This window comes from Solanum stenotomum, unplaced genomic scaffold (genome assembly GCF_019186545.1).
Source record: "Solanum stenotomum isolate F172 unplaced genomic scaffold, ASM1918654v1 scaffold6101, whole genome shotgun sequence".
Taxonomy (NCBI): Eukaryota; Viridiplantae; Streptophyta; class Magnoliopsida; order Solanales; family Solanaceae; genus Solanum; species Solanum stenotomum.
The window spans coordinates 126,647-143,527 of record NW_026036039.1 but is presented as its reverse complement, the minus strand read 5'-3'; the positions used below and the strand labels follow the sequence as shown (position 1 = coordinate 143,527).

The 16,881-nt window shown below is 35.5% G+C and overlaps 3 protein-coding genes across 3 annotated transcripts; 1 reads left to right on the top strand and 2 right to left on the bottom strand.

Annotated features, from left to right (window-relative positions):
- The first annotated feature begins 5 nt into the window (after nucleotides 1–5).
- On the top strand, nucleotides 6–4,817 carry LOC125852822 (putative disease resistance protein RGA3). The gene is made up of 3 exons (XM_049532509.1): nucleotides 6–324; nucleotides 1,716–1,950; nucleotides 2,122–4,817. Exons 1-3 carry the CDS (start codon nucleotides 6–8, stop codon nucleotides 4,409–4,411), a joined length of 2,844 nt encoding a protein of 947 aa, XP_049388466.1. The 3' UTR covers nucleotides 4,412–4,817.
- A 1,077-nt stretch (nucleotides 4,818–5,894) lies between these two features.
- LOC125852828 (LRR receptor-like serine/threonine-protein kinase EFR) lies at nucleotides 5,895–7,334 on the bottom strand. The gene is made up of 3 exons (XM_049532515.1): nucleotides 6,650–7,334; nucleotides 6,466–6,537; nucleotides 5,895–5,905 (listed from the first exon to the last, which is right to left on the bottom strand). The coding sequence occupies exons 1-3, from the start codon at nucleotides 7,332–7,334 to the stop codon at nucleotides 5,895–5,897; spliced, it is 768 nt and encodes a 255-aa protein (XP_049388472.1).
- Nucleotides 7,335–10,677: 3,343 nt separating this feature from the next.
- On the bottom strand, nucleotides 10,678–14,587 carry LOC125852827 (LRR receptor-like serine/threonine-protein kinase GSO1). Its single transcript, XM_049532514.1, has 5 exons — nucleotides 13,903–14,587; nucleotides 13,702–13,773; nucleotides 12,781–13,271; nucleotides 11,128–12,712; nucleotides 10,678–11,033 (listed from the first exon to the last, which is right to left on the bottom strand). The coding sequence occupies exons 1-5, from the start codon at nucleotides 14,585–14,587 to the stop codon at nucleotides 10,678–10,680; spliced, it is 3,189 nt and encodes a 1,062-aa protein (XP_049388471.1).
- Between the last annotated feature and the right edge of the window lie 2,294 nt (nucleotides 14,588–16,881).

Genomic DNA, 16,881 nt, shown 5'->3' with positions numbered 1-16,881 from the left:
CCAGCATGTTTTCTACAATCAAAGCCGTCCTTGAAGCTGCTCAGGAGAAGCAACTCAACGACAAGCCACTAGAAAATTGGTTGCACAAACTCAATGCTGCTACATATGAAGTCGATGACATCTTGGACGAGTATAAAACTAAGGCCACACAATTCAAGCAGTCTGAATATGGCCGTTATCATCCAAAGGTTATAGCTTTTCATCACAAGGTTGGGAAAATGATGAAAGAAATGATAAAAACACTAGATGCAATTGCTGAGGAAAGAAGAAATTTTCATTTGCACGAAAAGATTATAGAGAAACAAGCTGCTAGATGGGAAACAGGTACTCATCTTAAATTTTTTTTTAGACAAAATTAGTATTACAAGACTGTAGGAGTGACAATTAATGATAACTTAACTTCCATGTCATAGAATAGAAGGTACTTTCATAAATAAGAAATGTTAAGAAATCCTCTAACATTCTTCCCCGTTCTTAATGCATTTTCACTTCTTTTTTAAGGCAAATATGCCAGTTGCCACTAGGTAGTTGCCTAGCAGCAATTTTTTTTTCTTATTAATAAATAAAACCCTCAGCAGGGAGAAATACAGATAAGGCGGTTAGGTCTTACCTTACTAATCCTATGAGGTAATTATCCTTCACTAATTAACAAGCATGCAAAAAATAAGAACTTGAAAGAGCAAGAAACCCTATGATCATCATAGAGTTTATAACATACTTTGTGTTAATATTACATATGATAAATCAAGAAGAAAGTTGAGTTATCATCCTCAAACTTCCATTTACAAATGAAAGAATTAACAAAGAAGAATTGCCCAAGTTGAGTAATTTGTTGAAGTTGAGACTTGTCTTCCTCTTCAAATCTGTACAAAATCACTTGATAGTTCATCATTTCTTCTTGGATATATTGAGTCTTGTTAAAGTTGTTGACACTGTCATATCATTCCATTTTGTCAGTCGTGTCGGTAGGTATCTTGGAACACTCCTCAGTCACCTCACCATCCAGCTATTCTTTCTTATGTGATTCTTTTTGTTATTGTGTTGTTGACTAGGAGAAATATCGAAATCCTTAGCTGCATTTGCAAACATTGACCCAATATAGCCTCTTCCTAACCTTCCTCAAAGATGTCCCTACCTTGTAGGTTAGAAATCTATTTGCGGAGCAAGCACTACTTCCACCAACTTATAATTGCTAGTTGAGAAACCCCATGATGTACAATCAATATAACGGCTACAGCCTACAGGTGCCGAAGAAACATTTTTTGCTACATTATCCTCAACGGCCACCAGTTGCCTCTCATTAAGCTTCAACTCCTTCTCAATAATAGTGGTTGCCACTCCTTCTTGCCCTGTTGTGAGCTGTTCAGAATTCCACACCTCAACATGCTTAGTTGCATTTTTCACAGCTTCAGTTCAACTTTGCTGCTGCTCAGATTTCTAGAGTTTGGGCAACACAATCATGGCTCAATCAAGAGCATGAACACCACCCTAATCATCATCTAAAGTTCCAGACATAACACCTTCCTTTCTAACAACGTTAGTAATTGATTGCTGCCCCAAATTATCAACTTGCGAAGCAACATCCTCTTTTTACTGCTGCACAATACCATCTTGAATTCTGTTTTTATTGTTAGAACCATAAATACCTCTTTTATTGTTAAGTATTTCGGTTGCATCATCTTGCACTTGGTCTTGATAATTATCACGTGGAACAGGTTTTGTTTTAACTGAACCAGAAGTTTATGGAAGGGACAAAGAGAAGGATGAGATAGTGAAAATCCTGATAAACAATGTTAGTGATCCTCAAGAACTTCCAGTCCTCCCAATAGTTGGTATGGGGGGACTAGGAAAGACCACTCTTGCCCAAATGGTCTTCAATGATCCGAGAGTGACTGAGCATTTCTATCCCAAAATATGGGTTTGTGTCTCGGAAGATTTTGATGAGAAGAGGTTGATAAAGGCAATTGTAGAATCTATTGAACGAAAGTCACTTGGTGACATGGCCTTATCCACTTTCCAAAAGAAACTGCAGGAGTTTCTGAATGGAAAAANTCCGAGAGTGACTGAGCATTTCTATCCCAAAATATGGGTTTGTGTCTCGGAAGATTTTGATGAGAAGAGGTTGATAAAGGCAATTGTAGAATCTATTGAACGAAAGTCACTTGGTGACATGGACTTATCCACTTTTCAAAAGAAACTGCAGGAGTTTCTGAATGGAAAAAAATATTTGCTCGTCTTAGATGATGTTTGGAATGAAGATCAAGAGAAGTGGGCTAATTTAAGAGCAGTCTTGAAGGTTGGAGCAAGTGGTGCTTCTGTTCTAACCACTACTCGTATTGAAAAGGTTGGATCAATTATGGGAACATTGAAACCGTATGAATTGTCAAATCTGTCTCAAGAAGATTGTTGGTTGTTGTTTATGAAACGTGCATTTGGGCACCAAGTAGAAATAAATCCTAACCTTGTGGCTATTGGAAAGGAAATTGTGAAGAAGTGTGGGGGTGTGCCTCTAGCAGCCAAAACTCTTGGAGGTCTTTTACGCTTCAAGAGAGAAGAAAGAGAATGGAAACATGTGAGAGATAATGAGATTTGGAATTTACCTCAAGATGAAAGGTCTATTTTGCCTATCCTGAGACTGAGTTATCATCACCTTCCACTTGATTTGAGACAATGCTTTTCATATTGTGCTGTGTTCCCAAAGGACACCAAAATGGAAAAGGAAAATCTGATCGCTCTCTGGATGGCACATGGTTTTCTTTTATCCAAAGGAAACTTGGAGCCCGAGGATGTGGGTAATGAAGTATGGAATGAATTATACTTGAGGTCTTTCTTCCAGGAGATTGAAGTTAAATATAGTAAAACTTATTTCAAGATTCATGATCTCATCCATGATTTGGCAACATCTCTGTTTTCGGCAAGTGCATCAAGCAGCAATATCCGCGAAATAAATGTAAAAGATTACAAACATACAATGTCCATTGGTTTCACTGAAGTGGTGTCTTCTTACTCTCCTTTGCTCTTGAAAAAGTTTGTCTCATTAAGGGTGCTTAATCTAAGTAAATTAGGATTTAAGCAGTTACCGTCTTCCATTGGAGATCTAATACATTTAAGATACCTGGACTTGTCTGACAATAAAATTTGTAAGCTTCCAAAGAAGTTATGCAGGCTTCAAAATCTTCAGACACTTGCTCTAAATAATTGCTGCTCACTTTGTTGTTTGCCAAAACAAACAAGTAAACTTGGTAGTCTCCAAAATCTTTTACTTGATCATTGCTATGGATTAAATTCTATGCCACCAAGGATAGTATCATTGACATGCCTTAAGACTTTAGGTCGTTTTGCTGTGGGAAGGAAGAAAGGTTATAAACTTGGTGAACTACGAAATTTAAATCTCCGTGGCTCAATTTCAATCACACACCTTGAGAGGGTGAAGAATGATACGGAGGCAAAAGAAGCCAATTTATCTGCAAAAGCAAATCTGCACTCTTTAAGCATGATTTGGAATGGACCGCGTAGATATGAATCAGAAGAAGTTAAAGTGCTTGAAGCCCTCAAACCACACCCCAATCTGAAATATTTAAAAATCTTTGGATTCAGTGGTTTTCGCTTTCCAGACTGGATGAATCATTCAGTTTTGGAAAAAGTCATCTCTATTGAAATTTATGGCTGCGAAAACTGCTCGCACTTACCACCCTTTGGGGAGCTGCCTTGTCTAGAAAGTCTACAGTTATACGACGGGTCTTGGGAGGTAGAGTATGTTGAAGAGGATAATATTCATTCTAGATTCCCTACAAGACGAAGGTTTCCATCCCTGAGAAAACTTTGTATATGCCACTTTCAAAATTTGAAAGGATTGCTGAAAAAGGAAACAGAAGAGCAATTTCCCATGCTTCAAGAGATGAAGATTATGCATTGCCCTATATTTGTTTTTTCAGCTCTTTCTTCTGTCAAGGAATTGGAAATTGAGGGGGACACAGCTTTGTGCTCCATATCTAATCTTAGCACTCTTACTTCCCTCAACATTAGCAGTAACGACGAAGTGACTTCACTCCCAGAAGAGATGTTCAGAAGCCTTGTAGATCTCAAATGCTTGAAAATCTCTTTTTTCAAGAATCTCAAAGAGCTGCCTACTAGCCTGGTTAGTCTCACTGCCTTGAAGCATCTGGAAATTCTTGGTTGTGATGCACTAGAGAGTCTCCCTGAGGAAGGGCTGGAAGGTTTAATTTCACTCACGGAATTATCTGTTGAGTACTGTGAGATGATAAAATGTTTACCGGAGGGATTGCAGCACCTAACATCCCTCACAAGTTTAACAGTTACTGGATGTCCAGAACTAGAAAAACTCTATGAGAAAAGGATAGGAGAAGACTGGCACAAAATTGCTCGCATTACTAATCTGGATATATATTAGTGAGTTATGTAATTTTCCGATTTTCTTTTGGAAACAAATGAAGGATCAATTTGTATTATACTTGTTAAGGTAAAATCCATTCACTCTACTTGCTGCTGTTTTATCGGATAATGCACTTTTGGTTAACAGTTGTTGGTTATCACTTTCTGAATGAATATTGTGGCACATGGAAAAAACACCAAACAGAACAGTTCATGTTGTCTGTCATGAAATTGGATGTCTGGGGGAAAATAGATGCAACAAGTATTAGCTCCATATCTAAGCTTACAACGCACTAGAGAGTCTACCCCAGCAAGGGATGGAAGGATTTACATGTTTGTATAGAAATTGGTGTTTCTTCATTTTTTTTTGGTTGTTTTTACATGTTTGTATGTCAGAAATATGTATATAAATTGGTATTGATGAATGTGATATTGTTCACTGAATTCGCTATCTCGTAAAAAAAAACAATGGATATATACAAACATGCTATATGTATGAATTGTGTAAAATATATGGTAACTTTAACTAGTTTAGGTGTACTGTTATTTTCTGGGGTCTGAATTTTGTAAAGAAACGGGTGTACTTCCGATATTTTTAGTTGCTTATAAAGTTGCATTGTTCGTCAATAAATACATGTAAATAGAATATAAAGCCTATTTCTTCAATAAAATTTCAATCAATAAATTTGTATCAACTGTGAATGAAAAGTTATGTGGAATGAGTCAATTTTGTTGTTATGTGGAAAACTTTGGAAGAGAAATTAAGGCTAACGAAAAGTCTTTGTGGTGGGCAGCAATGAAAGACATGACCCCCATTGGCATGTGCAGTAGTTTCCCTGAAATACACCCACACAGAGGAAGGGCATGAAGGTTTAACTTCACTGACAGAGTTGATTGTTTATGACTGCAAGTTTATAACTTCACTAACAGCCCTCACAAGTTTAACAGTTAGGAAATGTCCAACACTGACCAGCAAGCGGTGTGATAAGGGAATAGGAGAAGACTGGCACAAAATTGCTCACATTCCTGATGTGTTTATCCGGTTAAGTCTTACTAGTCTCTGGGAACGTGCGTTACATGTCTGTGGTGGTAAATGTCATGATGAGCTGGAGCAAGGAAATTTTCATGAAATTTGACATACCTGTTGTCTCTTTCTTCACTTCTGGTGCGTGTGCTGCTGCTATGGAGTTTGCAGCATGGAAGAACCATGTGGACGACATGAAACACGGTGAGATTCAAATTCTTCCTGGATTGCCTGGAAGTATGGCTCTGAGTTTCTCTGATATAAAGCAAAACCATCGTGGTCCGAGTCATCACTGCAATGGCGGTCCATCAAGTCCGAGTCAAAAGCCAAGATGGTTGGATGAGATAGAAGGTTCTATTGCATTGCTGATCAATACTTGTTATGATCTTGAGAGTCCATTCATCAATTGTAAGTAATCAGATTGAAAAGCAAATATGGGGTGTAGGGCCATTATTGCCCGAAACATTTTGGAAATCACCTACTTCAATACTACATGATCATAAAGTCAGGTCGAATCGTCAGTCAAATTCTCGTTTACTGCTCATAAGTTATATGTTATATGGTGATTGGATTTGTTTAAAAAGGGAACAAGGTAGATCTAAAATCACATGGGAGGAAGTTGAAAGAAAGACCAACTATCTGTTAGAATCCATTTTGACTCGGCGAAAAGTAGAGCAAAATGGAATAGTAAGATCCATAAAGGTGATACCAACTACTAGTTGATATTAAAGCTCAATCATGTTGGTACCTCCAACATACTCAATGTTCGTTAGGATGCTTTTAATCTTGTTAGATATTTGTATGTTAACAGAAAACATAGAGAAATTTTAATGTTAGAAAACTTAAATTATTGAACCTTGGACTGATGGGAACTAAATGGATTAATGCGGATAACGAGGATTCATATAGTTGACACAAACTAGCATTGAGTCGATGTAGTAGTAGTCATTGTTGTTTGAAAATGAATAACAAAGAGCTATATGAACATATTTTGCTACTACTACAATTTCTAATTAACTAGAATATTATTAGACTTAGAACCAAGATACCTGTTATGTTATTCGATCCAAGATATAATTCTTGAAGCTTTGTCAAATTCCACATGTCTGTTGGCAAACTTCCTGTTAATACATATATGAACACAATCAGATAGCCTCATAACATTGTAGAAGGATTAAATGATTCTGAATCAAGTATATATAGTCCAAGAATTGAATTAACATTACTAATTACCTGTGAGCTGATTATATGACAAGGAAAGGTAAATAAGTTGTGTGCATTGATTCAGCCCACTTGGGATTTGGCCTGCTAATTGATTTTTTGAGAGAAATAAACCTTGCAGATTTGGAAGCCTAGTACAAAATCCCCTTGGGAGATTCCCACTAATCCGATTAAATCCCAAATCAATGATCTTTAAGGAAGACGCATTGGAAATGGAAAATGGAACATTTCCAAATAGATCATTTTCAGAAAGATCAAGAAGTTGAAGCCTTGTGAGAAATCCAAGGCTTTCTGGGATTTGACCAGTGAGATTATTCATTTGCAAAGACAAGAAGTTTAAACGCCTCAGACTCCCGATTTCATCGGGGATTTGGCCGTGGAAACTGTTGTTTGCAACATCCAACTTGTTAAGGAAGGAGAGGTTCCCAATTTCTTTTGCTATTGAACCTCTAAATCCAAAGCTTGTGAGGACTAATGATGTCACTCTTTGATGCTTTTTACTGCAAGATATGCCTATCCAATTGCAAATGTGAGTTCCTTTTGTCCAATTTTTTGACAATATTCCATTGGGGTCTGAAGTTATCTGTGCTTTGAAAGCTAAAAGAGAAGTCTCATCAGTTGAAATGTTCGATGCATTTGTAACTGAGAGGTACATTAACAAAACTAGGAATGCTATAATTATAGTCCTGGAAACCATTTTGTGCAACTTCTCTAGCAGCTATATATTTGTGTAGGGAATTAGGAAGTATCTGAGTTTTTCTTTTTCAAATGCCATCTATATATACTGTGTATACTTCTAATATATACGTAATATGTTTGAAACATTCTCTTCTTTTTTTTGTATGTTGGTGAACTTGACTGCAATTCATTGCTCAAGGGAACCCATTGGTTGTGGAATTCTGTAGTGATAATTAAATATAATTTACTTGGATTTATATGCCTGTATATTCATGATTCAAGAAAAGAATAAAATCAAATCACGACTAAACTGTTGTAGTTTTAGGCTATAGTATAATGTCATCATTCAAATGTATATAACCTCCACCGAATAGATGTTTGACCAAAGAATGTCAAATCGGCGAATCTAACATGTAATGTATGATTCACGTGAATTCAATAGCTTTTATCTAAACCTTTTATATGTATTAAGAATTCGTTAACTTGAATTTGTGTCTGATTAAGTGAGATTCTTGCTTTTCTCATGAATTATTAAGGACATTCATAACGGAAGGAAATGGTAAAAAGGGAGTCAGTTTGACTTGACCCAAGACTGTTTCTTAATTTGACAAAAAATATGTAATGATTAGAAACTTGAATTAGTAAATTGCATGGCATCAGTGTACACGAGGCAGAATCATTCAAAGATACTATTGTCAATATATATAAGTTAGTTTTGTATGCACTCTATTCTTCAGAGAATATTTAATCAAATAGTTTAAGTTATAAATATATATATATTATCCATGAGAATCTTGAGAAAGATTTGCTGCGTCTCTCTGTTGATGAAACAGAAATTGAAGTTCCCCAATTTTATATTACTAGACTTATTCTAACTTCTTGCAGAATCTGCATATAGTCAATAAGTATTGTTTATATAAATTAAAAAAAAGTCAAAAGAAATCTGCATTGGATTATGTTACACTTTGAAGGAGTCTCTACCTTTATTCGGAAACTTATAATATGCATGACTATTTTTATAGACATTTTAATTGAATCTGTGAAAAAGAAGGTATAAGGCATAAGTACCCCTGGACTATGACCGAAGTTTGGGAGATACACCTTTAACTAAACTAAGGTCCTATTACCTCCTCGAACTCTTTTTTTTTTTTGTAATTTTATACACCTTTTGGCTTATGTGGCATACTCCGTGATTCCACATAGTTGAGGCACATAGGAGATGTTTGGATGTCACGTAAGTCAAAAAAGTGTACAAAATTACAAAAAAATGGATTCAAGGGGTAATAGGACCATAGTTTAATTAGGGTGCGTCTCTAGGATTTGGATCAGTCTAGGGGGTACTTGTGCCTTATTCCGAAAAAAAAAAAAAAATCTTGTATGGAAAAAAAATAGAAAGTTATCCATTGTTTCAAAAAAATAATTATCGTCCGTTTTCCAATGAGATGGTTTGACGGAAAATGAATGAAACAATTATATTTTATAACACAATTTATATTGATTTGTGATACATAAATTATTTGTTTCTAGTAGTGTATCATCATCACAAGTGCATTCGACAGAATTTCATCTTTAATTTTTGTGTGTTATTATAGTTATAAACTCATTAGAAATAATACGATTTTTTTTTTACATTAGACACTTGTCAAAATTCATCATCAATTCAATTTTGCAAAACTTATGATATCCCATGACAATAGGGACGGTGGGACTAGTGATGCAAACTTACCATTGTCGAAGAGTAGAATGCTAGTATAAATTTTTTATAATGTATAGAAATTTTTGTACAACTTGAATTTTAAAGTTTAAGATTTGTTTAATAATATCATTTTATTCAAAAGTTATTTTAAAATTGGTTATTGATTTATTTAAATTTCCCGTATATAAAGTTCGAATTAAGAATTTGATGCAATTCAATGGTGTGATCTATCAAAAATAAGATTTAGCCGCTATAAGCTCCACGATGGAGCACTCTGGAATCCCTCAAACAGATTCCTCCTATTATTTATCCTAACTCCACCCATTATTAATACAATATAAGAACTAAAAAGATTAGATTTGTCCTTAATACTCTAAAAAAGGTTATATTTACTCAACACTAAAATTTTCAACATACTTATTTTTATCATCCATCTTTTATGTCATATTTACCTTGGATCCGTTCAATTGCCATGTCCCCACCTTAATTCTCCTCCTCGTCTTACTCACCATCACCAAGCCTAATGAGCTAATATAGTTGTCATAATATATAAATATGTTATTTAATTTGGCATCAATGTACGCCGTTTAATAAATAAACATATTTTTTCCTATGTAATGTTTTATATTATAGTTTTGTGTTTTATATGGCGTCCTACATATATTAGGTCGCATAAAACATGCATCTTTACTATTTAATTTTATACAAATTTAAACACGTATTTGTGAGTAAAAGAATATAGATGTCTAAAGCTAAGTTACCGGGGCATATTCATGTATTATGCAGATATAATTTGAGAGTTCATATCCCTGTTTCTTGGGATACATTGACAGCTTCTTTCATCTTATTGAAGCTCTATTGCATTATTCTCAAGCAAATTCCTAAGAGTAGCAGAATCTTGCAAGGAAAAATGTGTTGAATACAGACTATTTGGTTCTAGGAAAATGCGAAAATTTGTAGGAGAAATGTCCATGAAATTCACGAGTAGAGGGAGATTAGGTCAACCAGTACGCTTCTCTGGTTCGACGGTTTCAAATCACAGCAATCCTCTGTATAATTATGGTTCAGATTTTAGGGGTTTTCTCTTACAAAGTCATTTGAGCCTTCCAATCACAATTGACTCTAGTGACTAGTAACAAGTCACTTGTGTTCTGTGGAAATTTACAAAAGATCACCTTCATGCTGGAGACATACTGACGATGGAGATGATCACCTTCATGCCCGGCCCGTGTGTCTCTTAGCCAAATGCTGTGGGAGAGAATGGGATTAATACCGTAAGTATTTTGTGTATTTATACTGCTTTTATCAGTTCATATTTCATAGAAATGCTAGTGTTAATGAAATTGCAAATTATCTTATGTATTGTTTGGTAAGTAGTTTCAGGCTATCCAATTTAGTGATCATTTCTTTCTGGGTTATCTGTTAACAAGATCTCTTTAATCATTCAAGTTTCTGTTTCATTAAAATCATAATCATATATGGTAAGTTAGGTGCACATTGCGGTTCGATCCCTAGCTACCAAATAGAAAAATCCTAGTATTTAAATGAAGAAGGATAGAGGGGCAGGGCTATCCTTAAATCTGTTAAAGTTCTACGTACTAGCCCAACTATTTGTGCCCGTGAAGAAAAGATGTGACAATTCCACTATAGATTTCAGCACTACCATTTAGTTTGTTACAACATTTTGCAGAAATTGGGTTAGGATCTTCTTGAGTTGCAGAGTAATATCTTCCATGCGAATTCTTTCTTCAGGAAAATCGTTTGTGCATTCAAGAGCTAATTCCATGATTGATTTGAAACATCTTTCTTTAGAAGTAAAATTTTCTTCGTCCAGTGAAAATAGATTAATGTCTACTACATCCACCAATCGGTCTGGTAATGATTGGCATATCCATCTTTTCAAGGTGAAGTCTCCTACGAATAGATCATCCACAGGGCTCTTTCTTGTAAAAGTCTCCATTAACAAAATACCAAAGCTATAAACATCTCCCTTGGTTGATACTTTGCCTTCTGACCCATACTCTGCAAAAAAAAAAGAAAAAAGAATCACACGATCATTAATGAAAATAATTAGCGTCATTTAAAATCTTCAAATGAACTTGATAATAACATTTACCTGGTGCCATGTAACCGATGGTACCCAAAGTCTTGGTATGTGTTATTAGCGTCTCAGCTGTTAGAAGTTTGGATATCCCAAAGTCACTCACTTTTGCCACCATATCTCCATCCAAAAGTATGTTACTTGGTTTCAAATCACAATGGACGACTACAAACAAATGACCTCCATGTAAATACTCCACAGCGGAAGCCACATCAATCATCACCTTTAGTCTTTGAGTTATATCCAAAAATTTGTCAGTAGAGTGAAGCCAACATTCGAGGTTTTCATTGGGCATGTACTCTAGCACCAACACTTTATAATCAAAATTGGCACAACTACTTATCACCTTAACAAGGTTTCTGTGTCGAATGCTACGTAAAACTTGACACTCCACTTCAAAACTCCTAAATGCATGTTGCAGTTCTGTATTGAATACCTTTATTGCCACAACCATTCCATCTGCAAGTGTCCCTTTGTACACCAAACCAAGGCTCCCCCTTCCAATCAAGTTTGCTTCATCAAAGTTGTTTGTCCCTTGAGAAATATCATAGTACGAAATCCTCTTATGTACCTGACCAAATGTATCAACTAGAGGAAGTTCCGTACTCCTTTTTCGGCATTTCAGAAACCAAATGATGAAAATGGTTGTGACTACAACTCCTGAGGAAACTGATGCAAGAACAGAAGTTAAGACTCTACTCTTTCTTTTCCTTTCAAGACTTGTGACTCTGCATTGCATCACATGGAAGCGTGATGATCCACATAATGCAGGGTTACCCATGAATGATTCAGCTGTAAAATTTACGAATGGCCCTCCATCTGGAATTTCACCCATGAGCCCATTGAACGAGACATTGAAATACATGAGATGTTCAAGATTCCTCAAGGACTTGGGGATCATGCCTGATAGATTGTTGCTAGATAGATCCAAGTGTTCCAATGAAACCAAATCTTCAAATAGTTCAGGTATGGAACCATCTAACATATTCTTTGACAGTGAAAGGCTAACCAAACTTTGTAGTTGGCCAATTGTGCTAGGAATCTGACCAGAGAACTGATTACCATGTAAATGTAATATCCGCAAACTCCTTGAATTCCCCATTTCTACTGCAAGAGACCCATTCAGTAAATTGGAGGACAAAGTGAGAATTGAAATATCTCTGTTCCTCCAAAAAGTTGATGGAATATGGGAAATTAGTGCATTGGAATCTAAGTAGAGTTCTCTTAAAGAAGAAAGATTTCCAAAACAACTTGGTAATTCGCCAGTAAGTTGATTTTTCCCCAAGATAATTTGGTACAAGTTTTCCATGTTACACAAGCTAGTTGGTATAATTCCATCTAAATTGTTTTTCTCCAGGCTAAATCTTTTCAAATTCCTCAAGTTCCCCAAAACTGGAGGAATAGATCCTATAAGTTTATTGTCTCCCAATGTTAACCACTCCAGGTTCCTAAAGTTACTGATGTTAGATGGTATTTTTCCTGTGATACCACTTTGAAGGGCAATGAAATATTCAAGGGAAAAGGACCAGTTTCCTGAACCTAGAGATTTTGGAAGACTTCCATTAAATTGATTACCTCCTATTTGAACGGTTTTCAAATACTTGCAATTGATAATGAAGTCAGGAAACTTAACTCGCCAGTAGATTGATCATTCCTCAATTGGTTTACTTGCAAGTTGATGAATTGAAGCTGTTGTAGCTTTCCAAGATTCATAGGTACGGGTCCACTAAACAGATTGCGACCAAAATCAAGCTGGATAAGTTTGGTGGAATTCACAATGGAGGTAGGAATCAGCCCGGTGAACTGGTTTTCCCCAAGGTAAAGGCCTTCAAGATTTGGAAGAGTATGGCCTATGTTTGGGGGAAGTGTTCCTGAAAGCGTATTTGCTACAAATGAAATCTTTTTTAGTCCAGAAATGTTGTACATACGCCTTGGAACTTCACCCGATAATCTGTTTGGACCAAGATACACTTCTTTCAAATTTACAAGATGTTCAAACTCCTGAGGAATGCCACCATATAGTCTGTTGTCACCTAGGTCTATCATCTCTAGATTTGACAAATTTCCAATAGATGGTGGAAGACTTCCCACCAAATTGTTCCGTCGTAGACTTAATCTTCGAATTGCTGATAGGTTATCAATTTCACTTGGTATATGTCCTGTAAAATATATGTCGAATTGTGTGGTTACTACACTGAAATGTCCAATACTGTATAACAGCTTTACAGTCACTAAGTTACTATAAATAACAGGAAACTGTTAGTTGTATGCCTTTTAAATAGTTCAGCAATCCTCGCAATCTGTTTTAACGTCCTCTTGAAGATGGGACTAAATGGATCAACATGGATAATGAGGATTCACATCACAAACTAGCATTGAACCGATGGAGTAGTTGCTGTTGTTGTTTGAAAATGAAGAACAAAGAGCTATACTAACATTTTCTGCTACTACCCTTTGAAATTCAAATACTAATTTCATATAAATGACTTGAAGAGCAAGTTGTCAAAGATCTCTAGTGCTATGAGGTGAGAAGTCCAGCAATAAATGCAGTTGTAGGCAGATTCAGTTAAACTAGAACATTATAAGTACCTGTTATGTTATTCCATCCAAGAAATAGATGTTGAAGTTTTGTCAAGTTCCACATGTCTCTAGGAAAGCTTCCTGTAATAGACGTTACAATAAGTTATACCTCTCAACAGCCTATCATTGTTTTCACTAAAAATTGTTGCTATCTTTATTGTCAATATGAACCAAAAGTAGCAGAAAAAGAAATTGGTTCAGTATTTTTACCTGTGAACTGGTTATATGACAAGGACAAGTATGTAAGCTCTTTGCATTTGTCTAAGTTGCTTGGTAGTTGGCCAGAGAGTTGATTTCTTGCTATTTGTAAGCCCTCCAGCCGCGGAAGATTATGGCAAATGTCATTCGGCAAAGTCCCAGACAGTGCATTATAAATCAAATTGATGACCTTCAAAGAAGAGACATTGAAGATAGACGAAGGAACAGATCCAAGGAGATCATTTTCAGAAAGATCAAGTGATTCGAGCCTTCTCAGTAATCCTAGACTTGCTGGAATTTGACCTGTGAGATTATTCATTGACAAGGACAAGTATTTCAGCCTCCTCAAATAGCCGAGTTCATCAGGGATTTCGCCGTGGATGCTGTTGTTGCCAATGTCCAGGAAACTAAGAAAGGAGAGGTTCCCAATTTCTGTGGCGATTGAACCTCTTAGTCTAAGGCCGTTGAGGTCTAGTGATGTCACTCTTTGATGCCTTCTACTGCAAGATATGCCTATCCAATTGCAAACGTGAATCCCTTTTGTCCAGTTTTTCGACAGCATTCCATTTGGATCTGAAGTTATGTGAGCTTTGAAAGTTAAAAGAGCAGCCTCATCAGTTGAAATGTTCGATGCATTAGTATCCAAGAGGTACGTTAACAAAACTAGCAATTCTATAATAATAGTCATGGAAACCATTTTGTGCAACTTCTCTAGCTGCTATTTGTGTGGGGAATTTGAGTGCCTGAGTTTTTTTTGTTTTTCAAATGACATCTATATATACTTCTATAATATAAGGCAATGAGGTATCATGTATTAGCACTGGAATATATAATCTAGTGTTCAATGTCAATGATCAACATTTATACGTAATATGTTTGAGACGTTTTTTTTAATATTGAATGTTGCTGAACTTGACTGCAATTCATTGCTAAAGGGAAATCATTGGTTGTGGGATTCTGTAGTGATAGTTAAATAATTTACTTGGATTAATAAGCCTTGTATATTCATTATTCAAGAATATTAAAGACTAAAATCATGATATAATGTCATCATTCGAATGTATATAACCTCTGCCGAATAGATGCTTGACAAAAGAATGTGAAGTGTTATGGTCGAATTGGCGAATCTAACATGTAATGTATGCGTTCAGGTGAATTCAATAGCTTTTATCCCTACCTATTAAGGAATTCACTAAAGATATACAAATATTTCCTTATGACCCCAGTTATTATCGTATAATACTATCTTACAGTCTGTGTAAGAATCCATAAATTTCAAATCTTGAATCTCACTTCTGATTAAGATCATTCATAATGGGAGGAAATGGTAAAAAGGAAGTGAGGTTGACAAGATCTCAAGACTGTTTCTTTAATTTGACGAAAATTATGTAATCAGAAACTTGAATTAGTAAATTGCATGGCATCACTATACACGGGGCAGTCTATTGTTTAGAGAACATTTAATCAAAGAATTTAAGTTATAATATATATTATCCATGAGAATCTTGAGAAAGATTTGCTGTATCTCTCTGATGAAATAGAAATTGGAGTTTCCCAATTTTATATTACTTGGCTTATTCTAACTTCTAGTGCAGAATCTTCAGATAGTCAATATTCTTTTATTATATATATAAAATAGAGAAAAGTATTGATTATTAGTTTCATCCTCGAACTATTGATAGTCTTAAAAACATCTTTTACTTGACTAACTTAACTTAAATACAACCTCGATTTTGCAATATGAGTGAAATACACCCCTAAATTCTCGTCAATTTTATGAGGTGTTTTCGACACTTCTCTTGGCTTTTTATTAAAAGTTTCATGCTCCTACAAGAGTTTGAGACCACTTACTATGTCATGTTGCAAATAAGGGGTGTATCTAAATTTAGTTAGTCATGTAAAGGAATGATTTTAAGGTTATCAATGCTTCAGGAATGAAATTAATAAATTGTGTTAAATTCAAGAGTATTTTCGATACGGTCAGAAGATATTTGCATGGCTTATGTTGTAATTTGAACTTTGAAAGAGTCTACCTTTATTGGGAAAGTCATCATATGCAATTCATGTATGCTTTCCTAATTGGGGATTCAAAGTCAATCTTGAAAAACCCCTAAACTATTACAATCATTTTAAGAATTTTATATATGAAGTACTATTGAGTGTTGACAAAAGCCTTAAACTATAATAAACTCATATTAAAATATCTCTCGGAGGAATATGACATGTCATGTGAATATTATGTTTAACAAACTAAATTTCAAGTGGTAATACACATAGGTTTTAGAAAAACTCTAAACTGTCACTGTTTTGCGACTTTCATACCTAAAACTATCAGGTGTTTACATAACCACCCCTGAATTATTGTAACATCCGACTATTTGAAGTGGCTTTGAAGGAGCTTGAAATTTGGAAATATTTTTGGAAAGATTTAAAAATCTGGAAATTTGGCTAAGTGTGGAAATCAGTGAGTTTTTGACCAACTTTTAGCAGTCATAACTCCTAGATCAGGATGATCCAGGAGTAGTTCCAATTATGTTTGGAAAGCCCTTGGAACGATCTTTCCAACGCCACTGAGTTTACTCGATTCCGAGTTTGTATGAGCGAGTTATGCCCTTTAGAAGTTGGGCAGTTGGAAGGGAAATCCATCCGGAAATTTAAGGGCATTTTGGTCTTTTCACAAATTATTTCTTTTGAGGTCATATGGTTGTATTAGGCTGATCCTTGGATCATTTTTTTTTGTTGTCCCATTTTGAAAGAGAAAGAGTTAGGGTTCTTGAGATTAAAGAAGAGAAGAAGGAGAAGATGAAGAAGAGAAGAAAGAGGAGATTAGTCAAGATCATTGTGGATTTTTTCGTCGGGGGTGATCCCTATCAAGGTATGTGAGTTTTCGTGTGGGTTGATCCTTTCCCTCACACACACCAAGTTTATTCTATGATTTGAGAAAAGATTGGGAATTGTTGTTGAAGTGTTGAAGTTGTTAGTTGTTGTTGA

Bases quoted from the DNA above. Each gene is read 5' to 3' on its own strand.
- LOC125852828 (XM_049532515.1), bottom strand. From the start codon at position 7,334: ATGGTTTCCAGGACTATAATTATAGCATTCCTAGTTTTGTTAATGTAC. The intron at 6,538-6,649 runs GTAATTAGTAAT...ATGTATTAACAG, and splicing joins GTCATATAATCAGCTCACAG to GAAGTTTGCCAACAGACATG.
- LOC125852822 (XM_049532509.1), top strand. From the start codon at position 6: ATGTTTTCTACAATCAAAGCCGTCCTTGAAGCTGCTCAGGAGAAGCAA. The intron at 325-1,715 runs GTACTCATCTTA...CACGTGGAACAG, and splicing joins AGCTGCTAGATGGGAAACAG to GTTTTGTTTTAACTGAACCA. The intron at 1,951-2,121 runs GTTGATAAAGGC...TGATGAGAAGAG, and splicing joins GAAGATTTTGATGAGAAGAG to GTTGATAAAGGCAATTGTAG.
- LOC125852827 (XM_049532514.1), bottom strand. From the start codon at position 14,587: ATGGTTTCCATGACTATTATTATAGAATTGCTAGTTTTGTTAACGTAC. The intron at 13,272-13,701 runs GTACTTATAATG...TATATTTTACAG, and splicing joins TGGATGGAATAACATAACAG to GACATATACCAAGTGAAATT. The intron at 12,713-12,780 runs GTAAACCAATTG...ATCAATTGCAAG, and splicing joins TTCAATTCATCAACTTGCAA to TATTTGAAAACCGTTCAAAT.